This window comes from Poecilia reticulata, linkage group LG12, assembly GCF_000633615.1.
Source record: "Poecilia reticulata strain Guanapo linkage group LG12, Guppy_female_1.0+MT, whole genome shotgun sequence".
Lineage (NCBI taxonomy): Eukaryota > Metazoa > Chordata > Actinopteri > Cyprinodontiformes > Poeciliidae > Poecilia > Poecilia reticulata.
In genome coordinates, this window is record NC_024342.1 from 15,483,670 (window position 1) to 15,503,458 (window position 19,789).

Below are 19,789 nucleotides of genomic sequence, written 5' to 3' on the forward strand. Positions count from 1 at the left end.
TTTTTACACTATTTTTACACTTTATTTTTACACTTTAAAAAAAAAAAAAGCTAAAAGCATTTTAAAAAATGACAGAGATTTGGCAAACTGAGTGAGGAAACGTTACAAAATTACAAAATATACATTTACAATTCCAAAATGCTAAGCTCACAAAACCAATACACTTTATTATGTGACTCAAAATGTTTCACATAATACAAGCTTAAAAATAAGGAAACATTTTCTAAGAAAAAGTAAAAGATTTGTTTTTGTTTCATTATTTGCCTTATATGTTTTGCTGCTATAGATCGAGGATCACCCGACTATGATCATGTATGTTTGTGATGTGTTTCTGCTTCAGCACGCCTGATTCAAATGACTGTACTGCCGTCTCAGCTTGTCACCAGATGCTGCTGAAGTATGTTGATCACTCATTTGTCTTAAATCAGGCGTGCAGCAGGAGGGAAACACCACAGCACAGGAGCCCTGAAGGACCCAGGCTGAGAACCTCTGTTTTGTTGAAAACCCCAAAACAGGCAGATGTGTGAGACAGAATAATGCGATTTAAGAATACAAACTACAACTTATAAAGTCCAAATTCAAAACAAATGGCTGGAAACGAACAACACCAAAGAGGCAACAAGCCAAACCACAGAAAAGCGGAGGATGTGGCGAGGAGATGAAGCAATTGAGAGGCTTTTAACTGCTGGGGGGATTGATGAGCAGCATGAGAGCCGGGTGTGTGAAAGCAGTGGAGCTGGGGAATAACCTGATCAGTGGAAGAGAAAGCAGGGTGACTAATGGAAACAGACGAAACACAGAGGAGCTGAGCAAGACTGCAAATGGTTCAAACTGAGTCAAAAACCACTAAACAGGTAGTGAATAGAAGACAAGGAACAACAAAGGAACTAAACATAAGGAAATTAACTTTTATTTTCTTCACCTTAAATGAAGATAAAAACCCAAGTTTTTGATCTGAGATATATTGTGGCTCAAGTCAAGAATCGTATATATAATGTATAAAACCAATTCTAAAAAGAATTGGTTGCAAATAAAAAAGATGTATGTTGGATAGGTGGAAGTGTATTCCCTATTTTGGGTTTTGGTCTTAATAATCTTTGTTGGCTCTGAAAAGTTTAATATGTGTTCAAGCCTGATCTACAGGAGATAAAATCATAAATAGCAGCAAGTTACTGTAAGCTTTTAAACTGCTATCAGTAGTACAATTTCTATGTTTCTGATGGGATGATAAAATACTATACGTTTTCTAATGCATATAAATAAATTAGAATACACATTAAAGTGGTTTTGTTTATTCTGATTATTGATCAAATTAACCAAAGTTGTTTACTCCTGAAATTTTCTGCTATCAATATCCTTTAACCCTTGTGACTTGTAGATGCACATTTTAGAGCTCGTTCAGCTTTAACGTCACATCACTAAATTGGATATGCAGAAGAATGTAGAAGAAAAAACTCCAGTGGAAAAGATCCATGCCACTCCTCAAAAAGCAAAAAAATATCTGCCCACCTTGTTTTTAGCAAGCAAAACCTTCCGCTCTCACACCGCCTCACCTCCTACGGCTAAAGATTTCATACAGACTGCAAAGCTTTATTAATGTTGAGCTAAAGGTTCAGCCGACCTTTGCACAATTTTGCCTCCAGCTACGTTACGCTGTAAGCAGAAGCAGAAGCATTGTACTGTATGTGCATATTACAACCAAGCACATACTGTAGCTAAGGTTTTTGATCAAATGTCCTGCTTTTCTTTTCTTTTTTTAAAAAGCCGTCCACCAGGATTAAAAAAAACAAACAACTAATGTCTGAACTGTTCGCTCATATTTGCTGACAGCAACATTTTTTAAGATATCTACTGCCGCTTGTGATGACTGGTGCAGTCAGAGGACCTTGACATGATTAAGTGGATGGAGCGAGAGCAGATGTGGAGGAATACCGGTGCTGTGTGTCAGAGAGAGAGAGGGGAAGTTAATATGGCTCGATAGCACTTAATTTGCAACCCAAACCAGCAAACAGAACCTCCCTAAGACAGGGAAGATTGAGACGCTATGTCCTCAACCGCGAGCATGGAGAGGGGATGGTGTGGAAGAGGAGGTGATGGCAGCCATCAGGGAAGCTCACTGCAGATTGTATCGAAGAGGTGAAGATGTGGTTTGAGCTGCAGTAGCAGCAGCAGAGGTGACCATGTGATGAAGCCACCGTGTATGACAGAGGACAGGGAGCAGGGAGAGTGATGATAGGCCCTGAAATCCATTCTTTCAGTCCCCTATGAAACTGTCTACCTCCTAGTCGAAGTGGAACGACGATCGCAACCTTATGCTAACGTGCAGGCAGCAGATGTTTGCGTCAGAAAGATCCCAGTATTTACCACATGCTGCAAATGAAGTGTTTTGTTTTGCAGCTTTTATTGTTGCTTTATAGGAGTCTGAGATAGAAGTAAGCAGAACTTTTAGTTGTTGCAGATGTTCTCCAGATTATTCCTGGTTATTTATTGATGGCAGTGGATTGTGGCCATTGCAGATAGAAAAGAAAAGAAGGAGGAATAAATTTCCACCTAAAAACTTTCTTGGTAATTTCTGAGCTAGAAAATTTGAAAATTTGTTGGGGGGAAAAAATCTGAAATTTTGAGAGTAAAAGTCAAAACCTTTTGACTTTTGAAATTCAGAAATCTTGTTTACATAAATCCTGTGGAAAGCCTTTGCAGAAGAGTTGTTAGACCTGCAAGTCTAAACTTAAAACTAAATGTTCACAAGGTTAATTAAAAAGAGTTTGAAAATCAGACACAAGTGCCAGAAATAATGGAGCTATAATATTATAACAAATCTGCAAAAGGAATGTGATTTATTTTTTATTTTATTTTTGATGGTCAAAACTGAGAGAATATTTATAAATATTATGGCAAAATTACATATTTATGCTGTATCTTCATACAATGATATCCTCAGATAGATTTCTGATGAGCACCAACGCTTAAGCATTTATGATAGCGTGTTACAAAGACCATTGTTGAGGCAGCATCCTTAAGCGACGGTGGTAGAAATCAGTATAATTTTGTTGAAAAACAGCTTTACGTAAAACAGTTGAAATGATACTCTTCTAGCTTCCTGTCGGCTGTGTTAACACTATTTATATCTAAACAGGAAAAACAAGTTGAGCTTTGGTTAGTTTTATTGGTGTCTTCCAGTAAGAGTGTTGCAGTCAAAATGTTTTCAACATTCCCAGTCAAAGCTCACACCTCTCCTCCTTTATTGGCAGCTCTTCATGGTGGACAACGCAGCCGATGACTGGAGGATAGCCATGACATATGAGCGCATCTTCTTCATCTGCCTGGAAATCCTGGTGTGCGCCATACACCCCATCCCAGGGAACTACACCTTCACCTGGACGGCTCGCCTGGCGTACTCCTACGTCCCGTCCAAGACGGACGCGGACGTGGACATCATCCTGTCCATCCCCATGTTTCTGAGGCTGTACCTCATCGCTCGGGTCATGCTGCTGCACAGCAAGCTCTTCACCGATGCCTCGTCCCGAAGCATCGGCGCCCTCAACAAGATTAACTTCAACACCCGCTTTGTGATGAAGACCCTCATGACCATCTGTCCTGGCACTGTGCTGCTGGTCTTCACCATCTCGCTCTGGATCATCGCTGCATGGACAGTGAGAGCTTGCGAGAGGTGCCCGGACCAGTTTTTCCTCGCTACGCCACGCTTCACGGCGTCAAACATAGATAGAAGCGTAAAAATAGACCAAACACGTCTCAGCTCACTGTCCCTGAGCCCTAGGAGAGACGGAGTTATGTCATAGACTGACCAGCACAATGAATCTCTTTTCAGGTGAAAGTGAAACATTTGGTGTAAGGTAAAAACCTGTTATTGTTCTTTACAGGTACCATGATAACCAGGACATAACCAGCAATTTTCTTGGAGCCATGTGGTTGATCTCAATCACGTTTCTGACTATTGGATATGGGGATATGGTCCCACACACATACTGTGGAAAAGGAGTCTGCCTCCTGACGGGCATTATGGTCAGTGTACGCTGGATGCTCGTGACCTTTGTGGTATTTTTTTGCTCTGTTTGCTTATTGTTGTTGTTTAAAATGTCGAATTTGTTAACAGCATAAATATACTTAGTTTTTCAACTGGGAGGAAAATAACTGAGACTCAGAAATCCTCATTTAGTTCAGTTCAGTTTATTTCAGTCGGTCAATTGAAATGAACAAATATAATCTCAAAGCGTTTTACAAGATAAACAGGTTCATTCATACATTCATTAACGTATAAATCCAGTTTGATTTATGCTCAGTGTGAATACAATTCATTGCAATAATAGCCAGTCAGATAACCACACTTCAAAACATTAAATCTTACTAAGTATTTTTTGTCTAGTTTTTAGTGCAAAATATCTTAAAGAAGACAAAACTGACTTACAAATCTTTTCTGCAATATGTAGATATTTGTTTTAAGTAAATAATTCCTTAATATTGATAAAAAACTATATGTTTCACTGGCAGATTGTTTCACTTATAATAATCTGCCAAGTTGTTTTAATCATAACGATGTTATAAGACATTATTATAGCATGGAACGCGTACTTTTTTACCAATATTAAGGAATGATCAACTTTTAAAAAATAGCGTTACTTGTATGTTTGCCTTATTTCACGTGCACTAGAAACAGAGCCAGAAATATTTCACATGAATTTGGGGGGTTTTTTGCAGTGTACTTAAAAAATAAAAAAAAATAAATAAATAAACAGAAAACCAGAGAGAGAATAAAGTGGTGAAGAGCAGTGGTCGATTTGTCCTCCAGCAGCCTAAGCCTATAGCAGCGTGATTATCTAGATAGCTCAGTAAACCCTTTGCCTTGATGAGCTTTATCAGAAAGTAACACTTAAAGCTTAGTCTGAAGATTGTAAGTGAGAGCGTGTCTTGCTTCATGCAGAAAAACTGGGAAATAGTTCCCTCATGTCCCCAGAGAAATGGCACAGAGCGACATTAACACAGCTTCAGAAAGCAGTCACAGAAGTTATCGCTGTAATTGTTTTAACAAAGAAATCAGGAGTGATCAGAGGACCGACTGGAGCAAAAACATGGAGATATTTGTATTCATAAGGGCATAGAGTGACCATGACCATCAATTCTGTAGAGAATGTCTTTGCCATGACCTGTCATTGGGTCTCCAGATTTATTTTCCACAGCATGAAGGTAAAAAAAAACAACAAAAAAAAAGGTAGTCCAGCGTGTCTGTTTGTGTCTTTCCAGGGCGCCGGCTGCACTGCCTTGGTGGTGGCTGTGGTGGCGAAGAAACTGGAATTAACCAAAGCTGAAAAACATGTTCATAACTTCATGATGGATACCCAGTTAACAAAAAGAGTACGTCAGCTCTCCTCACAGGATCTCAGATGTTTCTCCACTGCGCTTGGTTTTTATTTATTTAACTTATTTTTATTCTTTGCATTTGCAGGTGAAAAACACAGCTGCGAATGTTCTCAGGGAGACGTGGCTCATCTACAAGAACACCAAACTTGTGAGGAAGATGGACCACGCAAGAGTCAGGAAGCATCAGAGAAAATTCCTTCAAGCCATTCACCAGTAGGTCCCGCGCTCCTAAACTAGCCTATTATTAGGATGTTCATTTAATTCACCAAAAAAAATAAACCTGAAATCTGAATTGTTTGACACCTGTAGCAAAACATATATGTGCTCATATATCAAAGAAGAATGTTACGGTTCACACGTAGCATGCTGGAAAAGTGTAAACTTGCTGGGTTTGATCATGCATGCAGTTTAACCCAGCGGTTCTATTTCATGAGCATGAATGCTCATTATGAAAGAAGCACAACGAGTAAAAGTGTGCTCACCTTAGAACATCGTTGTGTGTCAAGCGCGTGGAATCGATCCGTTTCTTGCTGCCATTGTGCCGTCCCGCTGACTCCCGCGCGTCTCTTTCTCTGTGAGTCAGATGTCAGGCTGACCTCAGGGCTGACACATCGGTGTTTCTGCTTCTCCGGTGGCCGGCCGGGCGCCTACCTGTCAGCTAGTCCTTTAGTGGGTCCCCAAGGACTTCCAACTTACTCCAAAACAGTATCGATTTTAGCCTCACCTCGCTGTTGTTTTTCCTCACGCTACAATGCTCACCAACACTTCTGCTCCGTGTATCTGTGGCTGCTGGAAATGGACGCAGAGCTTTATCAAGAGAAATAACTACAGTGACTTTGTTAGTATGTGGCTTAATGTTTTTTTTAAAAAATAAAAAAGCATCTGCTGTGTGCGCATTTGGCTTCTTTCTGTGGTTTTACTCATGTTTATGGGTCTCTGTAGGATCTTGTGTGCAAGTTTAATTTGCTCATGAATTTTTTTAACATGCATTTGTGTTTTGAAAACATTTGGGTGGTTTATTATAGGACAGGGGGAGTAAAGCTTTACTGCTGCTGCTTTTCCTCCTGCATCCAGATCAGCAGAGTTTCCGGCTGTTTATTTCTTATTCTCCAGCGGTGGTGTTATTTTATTCATCCGATTTGCAGCGATAATGACAGTGTCTCACGTCCACCTCCTGTTCTCCAGGGTTAGACAGTCCTGAAATGGGAATTGCCCAGAGCTGCAGCTTAATCTATAATAAACAACGCCCAGCAGGGAAAAGTCACATCCAGTATTCAGTTCTGAGTTTAAAAACAAATACTCAGCATGTTGTCGGGCACACCTTTGTCTTATAAAGGTTTCTTTTCCTTTTGTGGTTTTGATTTAGCAGGGGTGTCAAACTCCAGTCCTCGAGGGCCGGTGTCCTGCAACTTTTAGAAGTCCTTCTGCTGCACCACACCTGAATAGAATAATTAAGTAATTAGCAAGGCTCTGGAGAACTGAGGAGGTAATTAAGCCATTTGATTCAGGTGTTTTGTACCTGTGGCACATCTAAAAACTGCAGGACAGCGGCCCTTCAGGACTGGAGTTTGACACCCCTGATTTAGAGGGTTCAAAAGATTGAATTGGGATTTGAAGCTTACATGCTTTGCATCAGATACAAAGCCTTAACTGACATAAATATAGAAAAAGAATAACTCAGACATGTAAGCTTGTGAGACAAATCACATCAACTGTCATCGCATTTTTTTTTCTACAGCTTTCAATACTGAAAGCAAATGATACGAGCTGTGAGCTGCTGCTAAATGGAGCCATAGATGCTTTTTGACAACGCCTTTGTGTCGTATAGTTGGAGGAATGTTTCTGGGACCGTGAACGCAATCGGGAAGGTGGATTTTATTTACACTACTGCAAAAAAATAACAAGATTAGTACTGTTGGGGGAAAATGAGATTAGACATAAAGTATGAGCACAGATGCAGCTACCAGAAAACAGTCTAAACATTAAGAAACGATGATGTGTTTTCAGGATGATATGCAGCTAAGATGGAACGTTTAGATCTGCTCATTATTGACGTGAATGTCTGGTTTCTATTTAATATGCCCTTTTCTGAAATTTGTAAAAGATTATTCAAATAAGTGAGCTTGCATTCAGCTTGAATATTCTCCAGTCCGAATAGGGTCAAAGATACATCCTGGCTAAAATACAAACAAACACCCACATTAATGTTTGGAGTAACAACCTGCTTACTGTTTAAGGACGAGCCTCACATGCTATTCCAGACGTTTAATGATTACCTGTTTTATCCAATCCAAAAACAGTTTTAACGTTAGGGATCATTTGCCAATTGGACATCCCATTTCTGACCTGGTTTCATCTATCGACTCTTAATTTAAGGGGACGTTCAACTCAAATCAACTCAATTAGTTCTGGGCAGAGTCGATGGGTTCAACTATTAAACATGCATGGTGGTGGCAGCATCATGCTAAGGTGGCTATTTATGAACCGTTCTTGATAGGAAAAATTTCCGACTTACATATCCTCGCAGATAAAAAGCATAATTAAGCAAACGGTAAATATCTATGCGCTAAATACATTTGACTTTGAGAAAGGACTGTTTAAAAACATCGTCAAAGGCTCAAAAATAATATGCCGTTCATGTCGATGACGAGCAGATCTGCAAATGCGGACACATTGCGGTTCGTGGGTGAGGTGGCGTCGTAAGAGTTGATCACTCCAACCTGTACTAGCAGGGTTTTCTTTTTTTTTCATCTGAATATGTTTATCTGATGTTGTAAAAATTCATCTGTCTACTTCATGTTTCCTTTTTTTTCCTGTTTGTGTCGACACAATGCAATAGAGCTCGAAAGTAAGTCTTCGCCTTTAATGTAGATAGAGACCTGTTGTGTGCATGCCAACGAGAGCTTGTCCTTGAACCCGATGATGCTACTAAAAAAAAAATGGCACTCCCTCATTTGATAAGTGAAATTCATGCCTTCAAATGGATGCCTTTTGCATCACATGAAGACGTCCGTGTTATTTAAGGCGCTGCACAGGACTTTAATGTAAAAAAATATATAAAAAATGGAAAATAGAATTGAAAACACAAAGAAGTGCAACTTTTTTAACACGCCTACTGCATATTCTGAACAAATCCACAGATCCATGTCATGTGAATTTCAATTATCAGTGATGGAGGGTGTTTTTCTTTCCATTTCTGCATGGATGTGATGACCTCTAACCTTTAATCAGAAAGCTACTGATTAAACTCCAATCAACTGTGCTTTCACATACCGAAGGATGACAGCTAGCGCTCCCCATCAAGGCAGACCTGCCGATTTATAATTTATGAAATCCCTAGAAGACTTGTTACATGCAGCGGAGCCGTCGTGCTCATATAGAGCAGGGCTTGTGGGGGCGGGGGGTCATCTTTCGGCGAGTGGAACCATTATTACGCCTGTTGCAGCATTTGCAGCCGCATTTTCCTCCATTTCTCCGTTTGACGACTCAGTAGCACACACCCAAGCCGTTAACCAGCGCAGTAACAAGGACATTCGTCAGTCATACAAGGGTAATTAGGAACGCTTGCAGCAGAGAGTGTCTAAATACTGCCGAGGGTGTTCGGATCAGACATGGTCAGTATACAAACAAATGTCTTACACCAGGTTTTAGGCCATTATGGCTGAGAATTGAAGTGTCCCCATGCAACCTCAAAGTCCCCCTCCAAGGGATTACCATTCATTTTCATCCTCAAGGTTGAAGTGGGAATCATAGCAGGAAACAGGATAGTGCTTGTTAGTTGAGAGATCATTGAACTGAAGACGCAGCGAGCGACCTGTGAGGAAGGTCAAACTCCGAGCAATCCCATTTGCTCTGAAGAGACTCAACAGTGACCGCCAGCGTGACGCTGTCAAACAGAAACCAAGCTGCCGCTAATGACTAACTGGCTCATACCAACACAATCTTTGGAAACTAGACAGCATTTACAAAATTTCAGATTTAAACTTATCCAGGAGGATTTTTTATTTTATTGTTTTTTTACAGCACTGCATAGAAAGTCTTGAGTCAAAGCTTGTTTTTTTATGTTTTACTATTAAGGAGTGAAGCTTTCATGGAATCTCTTCAGGCTTTCTGTGCTTTTTCTCTGGAGTTGCTCTTTGTATCTGACCGTTTTCTGAGGAATGTTTTGCTTTTAAAGTGAATTAAATCCTTGAATAACACAAATCTCCCTAAACTGAAGACATGAACCAGTTTACACATAAAACTTAGCAAAAAAAAAAAAAATTTTAAAAGGGATCATCTTTAAAGGATGAGGCAATCATAGTTTTTCGGCTGATCTTCCATCACTGTTTAGTAAAGCTTTCATCTGACCAATAGTTATTCAAAAGAAAGATGTCATAGTAAAAAGGAATTAATTATTTATAAATTCAAAATGAATATATCTTCAACTGCTTATTTTGGTAGCTAGCAACATTTTTGCCACCATTTGTTGTCGACAGACAGTGGACAAAACGTGTGTGAAAAAGCATCAAAAGTCCAAAAGTAAAACTTTAAAAAATACCTTTAGTAAACCGGGGAAAACAAAAATCAAGACATTTTTAAGGTATAGTTGGTTACTTGGAAGCAGAACAGGAAATGAAATATAATTTAGAGCTCTTGTACGGTACTGCACATCTTTTTATCAAATTGCTTTTTATTCATATAACAATTACATCCAATCTAGATATAAGTTCTTAATCTACACAAGTGAACATTTTTTTTTATTTATTCAGTCATGTGGTCAAATGTCTTACTTCAGAAGTGGCGGTCATGAGAGAGAAAGAGACTCAGGGCAGCAGCACTAACTGAGATTGCCTTGAAAGATTTAGTGTGGCGTTGAAAAGCTTAGCGTAGCCGTTTTCCCCTGATGAATAGCAAGCAGATTTAGAGTGCTCGTTTAAAAGGAGAAAGCCCTGAGAGGACTGATTAACCGAGGTGGGAAAAAAAAGACTGAATTTAACTTTTCTTCATTCTGACCTTGAGCTGCTTTGTTCTCAAAGCTCGCCAACTACTGTGAAATCTTTATTTCCATTTAACACAAAAAACATTACATCTCTTAAAACCTCACTGAAACCGCCCTCTTTGTTTGTTTTGTTATTTTTTTAATAAATAAAGCAGAAGGAGGAGGAATCCTCCTGGACTCAGTTGTGAGGATATTAACTCGCTGTTGCAGGTTTCTTTTTGGCTCTTGTGGCGCCCTCTGCTGGCCAAACGTATTCTTTTTGCCCCACATCTGTCTATCATTAGACGTAAAAATTGACCTGATCTGCAAAACGACTGATAGATTTAATCTGATAATCAGACCGTTTTTTGTTCCATGTATCTCTTGATTCTAGTTCACATTTGAGTTTCAAATTATTATTTAAATGATAATAATTTGAGCTTTGCTCGATGCAAGCAAAGTTGTGGGTTTTGAGAGATTTCTAAATCAATATTCCAGACATTAGATCTCAAAAGCAATATGTGTCTTTGCCTATTATGATTCAGGTGAAAAAGATGAATTAATATCTTGAATCCATGTTTAGTTGACACACTGCAGGAGAAAGTTGCGGCTTTTGGGCCCCATGAGAATGGAAGTGAAAAGAGTCTTCAGTGGCCTAATTAAACAGGCAGCGTGATTCCTCAGGCGATATGTCTGCAGTGAATACATTAACTTTTATCACTTTTGTACGTCTTTTTTTTCCCCCGTGGTAAAAAAAAAAAAAGCTTAGATTGCAGTTTATATTTCACCAGGTAAATACGACAAAAAACTTAAACCTTTAATAGTAAAATTACAATGCATTTGAGGTTTTCTAAGTTAATATTGAAAATTCAGTAAAAAAGAACAATGACACACAAGGGTTTTGTATAAACTGCAGTAAAATAACAAGCATTAAAATGTCAATAAAAAGTATTTATATATCCTGATCCTTGTTATATTTGGTCACATTACAACTCAAACATCAATGTATTTTCACAGAATTTGATGTGACACTCAAACAAATTGGTTCATAAATGTAAACCAAAAGGAAAAATTTTCTTGTTTTATTATTATTATTATTATTGTCACAAATACAAATCTGAAAAGTGAGATATGCATTTGTATTCATCCCATTTTAACCTGATGCCCCTAATTAAAACCCACTGCGACCAATTACTTTCATAAGTCGCTTAGCAAATTAGCAAATAGCCTGAGTTTAATTTGTGAAGTTTTTGTTAGAGGAAATTATTAGCATTAGTGGTTTAAAACAAGACTGGGATATAAAACAATATTCCAAGGCTTTAACATATTGTAAAATATTGTTGAGTGGATTTTCTGACAACGTAGAAAATGCATTGCAAACTTACTAAGAAACAGAGCCCGAAGGCTCAGGGTAACTCTGGAGGCACTGCAGTGATGCACTGCTCAGGTGGGAGAAACTCTAGACTGGACAAACTGCACATACTTGTGCACTTCTCAAATATGTCCTTTTCTGGAAGGGTGATAAAAACAAAGTCATGAATAGGCTAGTTTAGTTTTCCACGAGTTATGCAGGGGACACAATAAATAAAGAAGGAATCTGTCGAAGAAGGTTTTCTAGATAAGGCCAAATTTTACTATCTGGACTTATAATTTAAAGGTTTGACCTGAAAATGAAGCAAAGTATTAAACAAAGTGTTAAATCACGGGGTCTGATCAAATTTGAAAATTATGTTGTTGTTGTTTTTTCTAGCACTTCCCAATTATGCACCACTTTGTGTTGGTTAATCCCATAAAATCCCATTACAATACACTAACTTTTCTTACTGTACTGTGCAAAAATGAGCAACAATTCAAGAGGTATGACTACATATAGAGACAGTCTTCTGTTTGTATCCATAAGCACAGATGTCTTTGACTTACTGAGAAAGAAACATAAAGCGACAACCGAAGACCTTCCCCGTGTTTTTAACAATACCACATCAGGACATGAGTGTTTGTATACAACGCAGACACACAGAGATCCCTTCCTTCCCTTTGTGTGAAAATTGGTCGAGGATGTAGAGCTGATCTCGCTCTCCCCGCTCTGCGGCCTCCTTCCCACTTGCATGCAGTTCAGCCAAACAGATTGCCCTCTCCTGCCCTCCTCTCTCCCCCGTCTCTCCCTTCAGTCCCTCCATTCTCAACACACATCCTGTGCATGTCCCAGGAGTGCTTTCCGTGTGTATGCCCTTGTGTGTGCACAGCCTAAAACATCATTTCTGACAGCGCTGATTTACCGGGTTGTGAATGGTCTTGTGTTCAGATTGAGAAGTGTTAAAATGGAGCAACGCAAGCTGAATGACCAAGCAAACTCACTAGTGGACCTTGCTAAGGTAAGATAGACTGTTCCACTGTCAATACGATTCGCTTAACTCCTGTGAGTGGGCTCAGTGCATGCTGTTTCACTCACTACGTTGGTGTTCTGGTGTAGACAAAGTCTACAGGTGTCAAATAAACAGACAGGCTTTACATCTATGTTCTGTTGTGTGGTCCACTCACCTGAAGTGTCTGGGTATGAAATAATAGCCTCTCTTTATTTAACAGTTTAAGGTGTTTATCCCAAGATATGCCCTCCAAGAAATGCTTAAATTTTTTTTTTAAATGCAGTGTAATTTTTCATTTTGTTCGCCTTTAGAGTCACTAACTACAAGCGGACAACCCTCTGGGAGAGCGCAGGCAGGGTGCCAGCCTGACGCAGCACAAACACTAACCTGGGAAGGGAGACACTCTGTGATCTGATGATTCAGCCTGAAATAAAGGCAGAGGAGGGGGGAAAGGAGACCACTCTGACATTCAAAAAACACAACACAGTCAAGCTGGACGTAATCCAGCATGTCACTGAGAGTAGTAGCTGATATCGCCCAGTCATCTATTGCTGTAAAACAACACTCAGACTCGGAACATGGGAGAAACTGGCTAACGTCCGCTTCAGTTCGTTTTGGTCCGAGCTGTTGTCATGAGAAGCCACAACCACGAGAGGGCAGTAAAACGTCTTTTTTTTTTTTTTTGAAGGTTTGCTGTAGAAAAATTGAGCTCAACATGTGCAGCTGTCGAAGATGAATTGCCACTGCAGTGCTTTCTGAAAATCATCAGATCACGGTGCATCTCTTTAATTCATTATCTCCTGCACAGCCTGTTATCTGTGTGCTCGGTCTCTGATTGCCTCCTTTTCCTCCTGCTTTCATGATGTCAGCTGGTGGTTTGCTTCGTGCTTAAAGTGACTCTTGCTCTTTTAATGAAATTGACTCCTGCACAAATTGCTGGGCCAGGTTGTTTGCCATTAAAGTGTAATTCCTTCTCACTTCATGACTCACAGTTAGGTTTTTACCTAAAGAGCTGCATCTAGTAACAAATTCAGTGTTCTCTGATTATAATTCTGTTATATGACAGTCACAAATGTTGATTTTTTTTTTAAAAAAAAAACAGGATTTTATGCTATAGCTAAGCAAAACATGGCACATAACTGTGAGGTGGAAGGATTTTTGACAAATGAAAAAATATCTGAAAAGTGTGGCATGCATTTGTAATATTTTGTATTCGGGAGGGCTGCACATAAATGCATGCCATTCATTTCAAATTTTATTTGTAAAAAACATTTTTTGTAAAAAATCTTTTTTTAAATATCATAACCTTCTCTATGTACTTCACAATTATGTGCTACGTAATGTTGGTCTGAGTGAAGTACGTTTAAGTTTGTGGAAAAAAATCTGAAAAAGTGCAAAGATGTTGTGAACACTTTTGCACAGCAGTATTTTTGTGAGAAATCTTTGCATGATGAGTATATATGGATTCATAAATATAATGGAACAAAGTAAAACTGTTGTTACCGACATATTTAGCACAGTGTTTCTAAATATGCAACACTGCAACAGTGAGTTGACTGAACTCACTGTTGCAGTGAGTTCAGTCAACACTGCAACAGATAAGCAACCTTTTCCATCATTCCTGCCTTAATTCAGAATAGGACAAGGTAAGTGATGGATGACATTGCCTCTGGCCTGCCAAGGATTATCAGTCTTACACTGAATAATCTCTCAGAAATCATCCTCTGACAGTTTCACCCCAAAGGCATGTTTGAAATGTGACAAGAGTTTCTACATCTGCAGTTGAGGAATATAGAAAACTAAAAGCTCAGGAGGAACGGTCTGCAAAAAGAGCAGAAAGCGACCTCAGCTGGCACATTTCCTGTGTCCTCCAGGCCAACAATGAATGTAGTTTGTTCTGCACTGAAACATAATTTCTTGCAAACTTTGTACAAAAATGGTCCTTCTTGAGTTCAGTGATGTTGTGGACATCAGCTTTAAGCAGCATTAAAGCTGATGTTTTTATGATTTATCTTCATATTTCAGCAGAACAATAACTCAAATATTCTCACAACTGTTTTGCATCATGAGAACTGTTTGACACATAAATAGAAATCTGTGGATTTTACCAGAAGAATTCAAATAGTTTAGTATTGGGTATTTATTCAGGTTACTCATGCGAAACCGGTTTCTTACCAAGTTGTGGTTTGAGAAGACGGTAATGTCAAATTTTGCACATTAGCAGTAAAATCTCTTATGTTTCAAATACACACGAGATGCAAGAAGGTGAAGAGCAAAAGATCTGCTCCAGGAAAAGTTTCGGGGAATCCAGATGTTCAAACAAAAATCCAGATGGGAAAATTAGATTAACTATACACTGGTAAATGTACATAAACAAAAGTATTCAAAATAATAAATATGTACAGAAGCAATGGTTCAAAGAAAAAGAACTGTTATCAGGCATGTTGCATCTTTTGGATTGTGTTTTAGATCCGGGTTCCCATTTATTTCTCCTGGTTCCAAATGCAGTGAGGGCTAAGGTCAGCTTCTTTGAAAGAAAGTTAAAAGTGGTTATAGTGAGACTTTGGCACTTTAAGTTGTGGATGACTTTGCATTACTTATAGTGTGGACACACTGTAATTAACAGACACATCACTTATAGTTATATTTCTGAAATCTTGTCTTTTTATTGTAATCATTTTTTTCCTTCTGTCGGATAGTTTGTAAAACTCCTCAGGAAGCTTTAGGCTCAATTTACATTCAAGCCATTGACATAACCTTGCAAACCAGATGTCCAGAGAAGATTTGGACTTGGAAAGTGTTCCTTTGACTTTTATACCTCTCCCTTGAAGGTCCACTGCTTTTGCTGCAGTTCCTATTTTAATCACTGGATGTCTCAGCAGGTCAAATTTTCCTGTATTCAACAATTAGAAACAGAAGAAGAAACTATCAAGGGAGCCCATTCCAAGTAGAACAGACAGTATCAAGGTTCACATTTAAAATAAAGTAACATAAATCTCAAATTTTAGCCCTCTTGAGATTTGTTTCTTGTTTCTTTTGACAGTAAAGACGTTTAGCATTTAAATCTACAATTTGAATTACAAATCACATCTTGAAGACATAACCTTGAAATCTCATTTTTAAAATATGGAGAAGCTGAAACACTATTTTGCGTGTTACATACAGTAGATTACATTATTTTACCTAGGGTAAATGAATGCACTTTAATTTCTGCATTGTTTTTTAGGTATTTTCTAATGTACAGTCTGCAAATTGGAATTAAATGCATTAACAAAGTATATGTTTTAATTATTGGTAACTTTTTCTTTCCTCTTTTCTTACAGAATCAACATAAACTACATATTTAAATGGATGTCAAAGAAGCCTTTTTTTTTTATCTATATATTCACGAATGTTACACCCTTCACATGTTAGCAGTGAAGAATGAGCAACAAGTTGAAAGACTGATTGCATCAAGTGTGTTTCCTCTCTGCCGTTGCAGACGCAGAACATCATGTATGACATGGTGTCAGACTTGAACGAGAGAGGGGAGGACATGGAGAAGAGGATTGCGTTGCTGGAAACAAAGCTGGAAACCCTACTGACTAACTTGCAAGCTCTTCCTGGACTCATCAGCCAGGTCATCAACCAGCAGCACAGGGACTTCCTGGAAGTGCAGCTCCAGCCTTACGACAAACACAGCCCTGAGCGCTCGCAGTCGGTGTCACGGAGGAGGTCATCCTCTACGGCGCCGCCGACCTCCTCGGAGAGCAGCTAGAGTCCAAACGGGGAACGCCTCCGCTCAAGACTTTTGCCATCATATGGCCAAGTTGCATTTACTGTAAAGCCTTATGGTTTCAATAAGTATTACCCAAATTCTGATGACAGAATCCGACTTCCTGGGGACGACGCGTTTTAACGGATAACTTCATGCTGTTCTTATTTTTATTACCTCAAAAGATGATGTTATCCATGCTCTGGTGATATACCACAGATAATGGCCCTTCCCTCAGTAATAAAAGGCCTCCCCAGGCTCTGACAGGAACTCTACTCCGTCTCTATGCAGAGGTAGCCAGCTCTAGGTGTCAAGGTTACCAGGCGTGAAACTATTGCACTAAAGTAGTGCTTCTCATGGACGTTGCACTTCTGCTGGCTTGACTCAGTTGCAAACTGAGAAACTGCTGAGAAACCAGACAGAGAGCATGTCAGCGATATGACGGAAATAGTGAAGTGACTCTAGACGGCAGGCAAATAGCACTCCAACACACAGTCGCCCAGAGATAAGGTAAAAAGCTTGAAATGAGGAAACAAACACGTATGTTTTAGGTTAGAAAACAGCATCAACTATAGCGGTTTTTCTTTGCAGAGTGCCCCCTGTAGACTGACTATTTTTAAGGGGGGGAGATGTTGCACATAGTTTAATCCTCAACTCAATTGAATGCATCGAAAATCTGTACTTGCACTTAATTTTTAATGAATGCACTTCAATGCTGGCTGACATATGATCTAAAGATCTATACCCATTTTTAAAAAAAGTCGTATGGGCATGGGTTTATTGTTGTCAGTTCTCAATTTGTAGTGTTGTCTAATCCAACAAAGCCACATTTAATTTCTTTTGTTTTTTGTTTTTTAATTATAATTATTATTGGTTCTTGATAAAAAAAATGCATTTACTTAGACTTATAGAGGTCTAATGAAATGCACCGAATGATCATAAACGAAGTAATTCCACCCATGTCTTGCTGTGTCTTAACTCCTGTCCTCTCCTGCGTTATCTATGCTCTCTGTCTTCCAAGCCGGGCAACAAAATATGCCGAACAACAACTGTAAACCCTATCTACCTTTTAAAGCTGAAGAAATACATATTTTTATATATTTTCATGAGGACAAGCACACCTCTTGCGATAAATAAACGACAGGGGGGAAAAAAAGGTGAAGAGTCAGAAACGGCATACGGTGGGAGAAACCTGAAATGGAGATGATTTGTCTGAGTTTTTCAAAAGGATAGGAAAATTAATTAATTAGGTATTACTTCAGCATAAGACCCCACTGATGTAAACCTTTCTAGAATGAAGAAGATAAACTGGTCACTCGCAAAATCAGCGGCTTGGCCAGCACTCAAACATAAACCAACCGGATGTGCAGTCCACAAACATTAACAATGTAGAAACCAATGAGAGATTCTGTTGTATGCAACCTAAATGATAAAGCAAATAAAAAATACCCAATTAGATGAATTTGAGTCCTTCTTTGTTTTTCCTTGTGTGACATGTCGGACGATTTAAAAAGATGGTTTCTATGTTCAGATGTTTACAGTGCAATGAAAAAGTATTTGTTCCCTGACAAATTTGCTCAATTTCTTACACATTCTATTATGTGGACAAAACTAAACTTGCATCTCACGTGCAAATATCCTTTACTGTATAGTCAAGCGGTTCTCAACGTGGGCGGTATCGCCCCCCGGGGGGCGTTCAGAGGACGGCAAGGGGCGCTGGCGGAAACTTTTACAAAAGGGGGGCGCTGGGATTCCTTTGGGGGGCGTTTGTTCGAAGGAAAATTTTATACCTTATATGCACAACAATACCAGTTTAGACTTTGAGCAACTTGCTAAAACTGTATTTTGTAACATTATGCTTGGCTGCAACTGTATCGATGGCAGCTCTTCTTCTATTCAGTGTTTGTAGCTTCTTGGCACAGCTCCTCTCCTGCTACTGGTAGCTTCACCGTGTCAGTTCAGTGTTACATCGGCTGATGACATTGCTGTGATTCACTTTGTCTGGTATTTTTGTACATATGTTTTGGCAGTTCTCTGATCATGTCAAAGCAGCAACTTATATTAAAAAGTGTTTTATTTCCGTTTGAAAGCTGCCCGCTTCCATGGAAGGATGGCAGAAAATCGCTCTTATAAACATGTAATTACTAAAATCATGATACCCTCACTTTGTATCCCTCTGAAAAATGAACGCATTTAAATCAACAAATGGCATAAAAACAGAGCAGTGAAAAATCAACACATGATGTGAAACATATGACAATTAGGCGGCGCAGCAGGTGAGTGAAGATTACTGATGGTGAACGTCATGAACAATAAAATAAATCTAGCAACAGGCAGTGGCAGAGCTAGACTTTTAAAGTTGGGAGGGCCAAGGGGGGGCCAGGACTACCTCTGGGGGGAAAAAATTTTAAATGTGTGTGTGCACATATATATAATTTAAAAAAATAACCAAACTGAATATTTGGTTATTTTTTAWGCCCCTCTGTCATTTGACATGTTATAATTAACACCTTTGACTGGCGCACATGGAGACATGATAGACTTTACGCAAAGAGTTCATCGCAGAGGAAACTAAAATCAATCAAATAAAATATCCTTTCTGAATTTCATCTCATGGACACTGAACTAAATGCGTCTTTCTGACCGGGAGCTGACATCGTGTTGAAGAGTTATGGACACTTCCTTGGTTAGGAAGCTCTGTTGTGACAGGTAATTTGACAGATAAAAATAGTCCGGGTTGGACCAGAACTATTTGCCTGATGGTGGCTCGGGCTTCTAATKAGTTTACATTTAATGAGTTTGGAGCACACAGAGAAAACCTAAAGAGAATGTGATCTACTTATTGTAGTTTAAGTAGAGGAATAACAGCTGACTGTTGAGAGAGGAAAGAAATTAAAGTGCAGATCCTTTAGGCAGAAACAAGCGCAGACCACTGGGCAATAAATGCGCATAAATATACAATATATAGTTACACTGCTTAGTTAATGGTGTTTTAAAAACAGTAAAAACTTAACTGTGTTAATATGTCAGATTCCGTCCTCACCATCGTCTTGATAAGAACAGAAAGCAATCCGCTGGTTTCTATCCAGACTGTGATCAAGCGCAGTTGACCACTTGGTGCGAGACAGTTTCAACTTTACGCACAGAGAACATCGTGGAGCTYATTATTAATCAGACTAAGAACAATATCTGTCAGAGAATCATCTCTGATCTGGACGCTTTAACGGACCAGAGGCTTTGGAGCGTCCAGCAGCTGATCTGCTTCTGCTGGTTTTTCTCCCGCTGAGGGAAGTGATGCGGGATCAGGAAACGATCAGAGTTCTGTCGTCTTCTAAT

General features: G+C 39.1%; 1 protein-coding gene across 2 annotated transcripts in view; it reads left to right on the forward strand.

Annotated features, from left to right (window-relative positions):
- The window catches only part of kcnn2 (potassium calcium-activated channel subfamily N member 2), a 36,004-nt gene extending 18,089 nt beyond the window's left edge, over window positions 1-17,915 (forward strand). Inside the window, exons 3-9 of one of the 2 annotated variants that reach the window (XM_008424084.2) lie at window positions 3,252-3,670; window positions 3,882-4,023; window positions 5,260-5,370; window positions 5,462-5,589; window positions 8,216-8,224; window positions 12,639-12,708; window positions 16,181-17,915. In XM_008424084.2, the coding sequence (XP_008422306.1) occupies window positions 3,252-3,670; window positions 3,882-4,023; window positions 5,260-5,370; window positions 5,462-5,589; window positions 8,216-8,224; window positions 12,639-12,708; window positions 16,181-16,456 (1,155 nt within the window). In that variant the 3' untranslated portion in view covers window positions 16,457-17,915. The remainder of the gene's footprint in view (window positions 1-3,251; window positions 3,671-3,881; window positions 4,024-5,259; window positions 5,371-5,461; window positions 5,590-8,215; window positions 8,225-12,638; window positions 12,709-16,180) is intronic. The other variant, XM_008424085.2, reaches the window with a different exon arrangement.
- The last annotated feature ends 1,874 nt before the right edge of the window (window positions 17,916-19,789 follow it).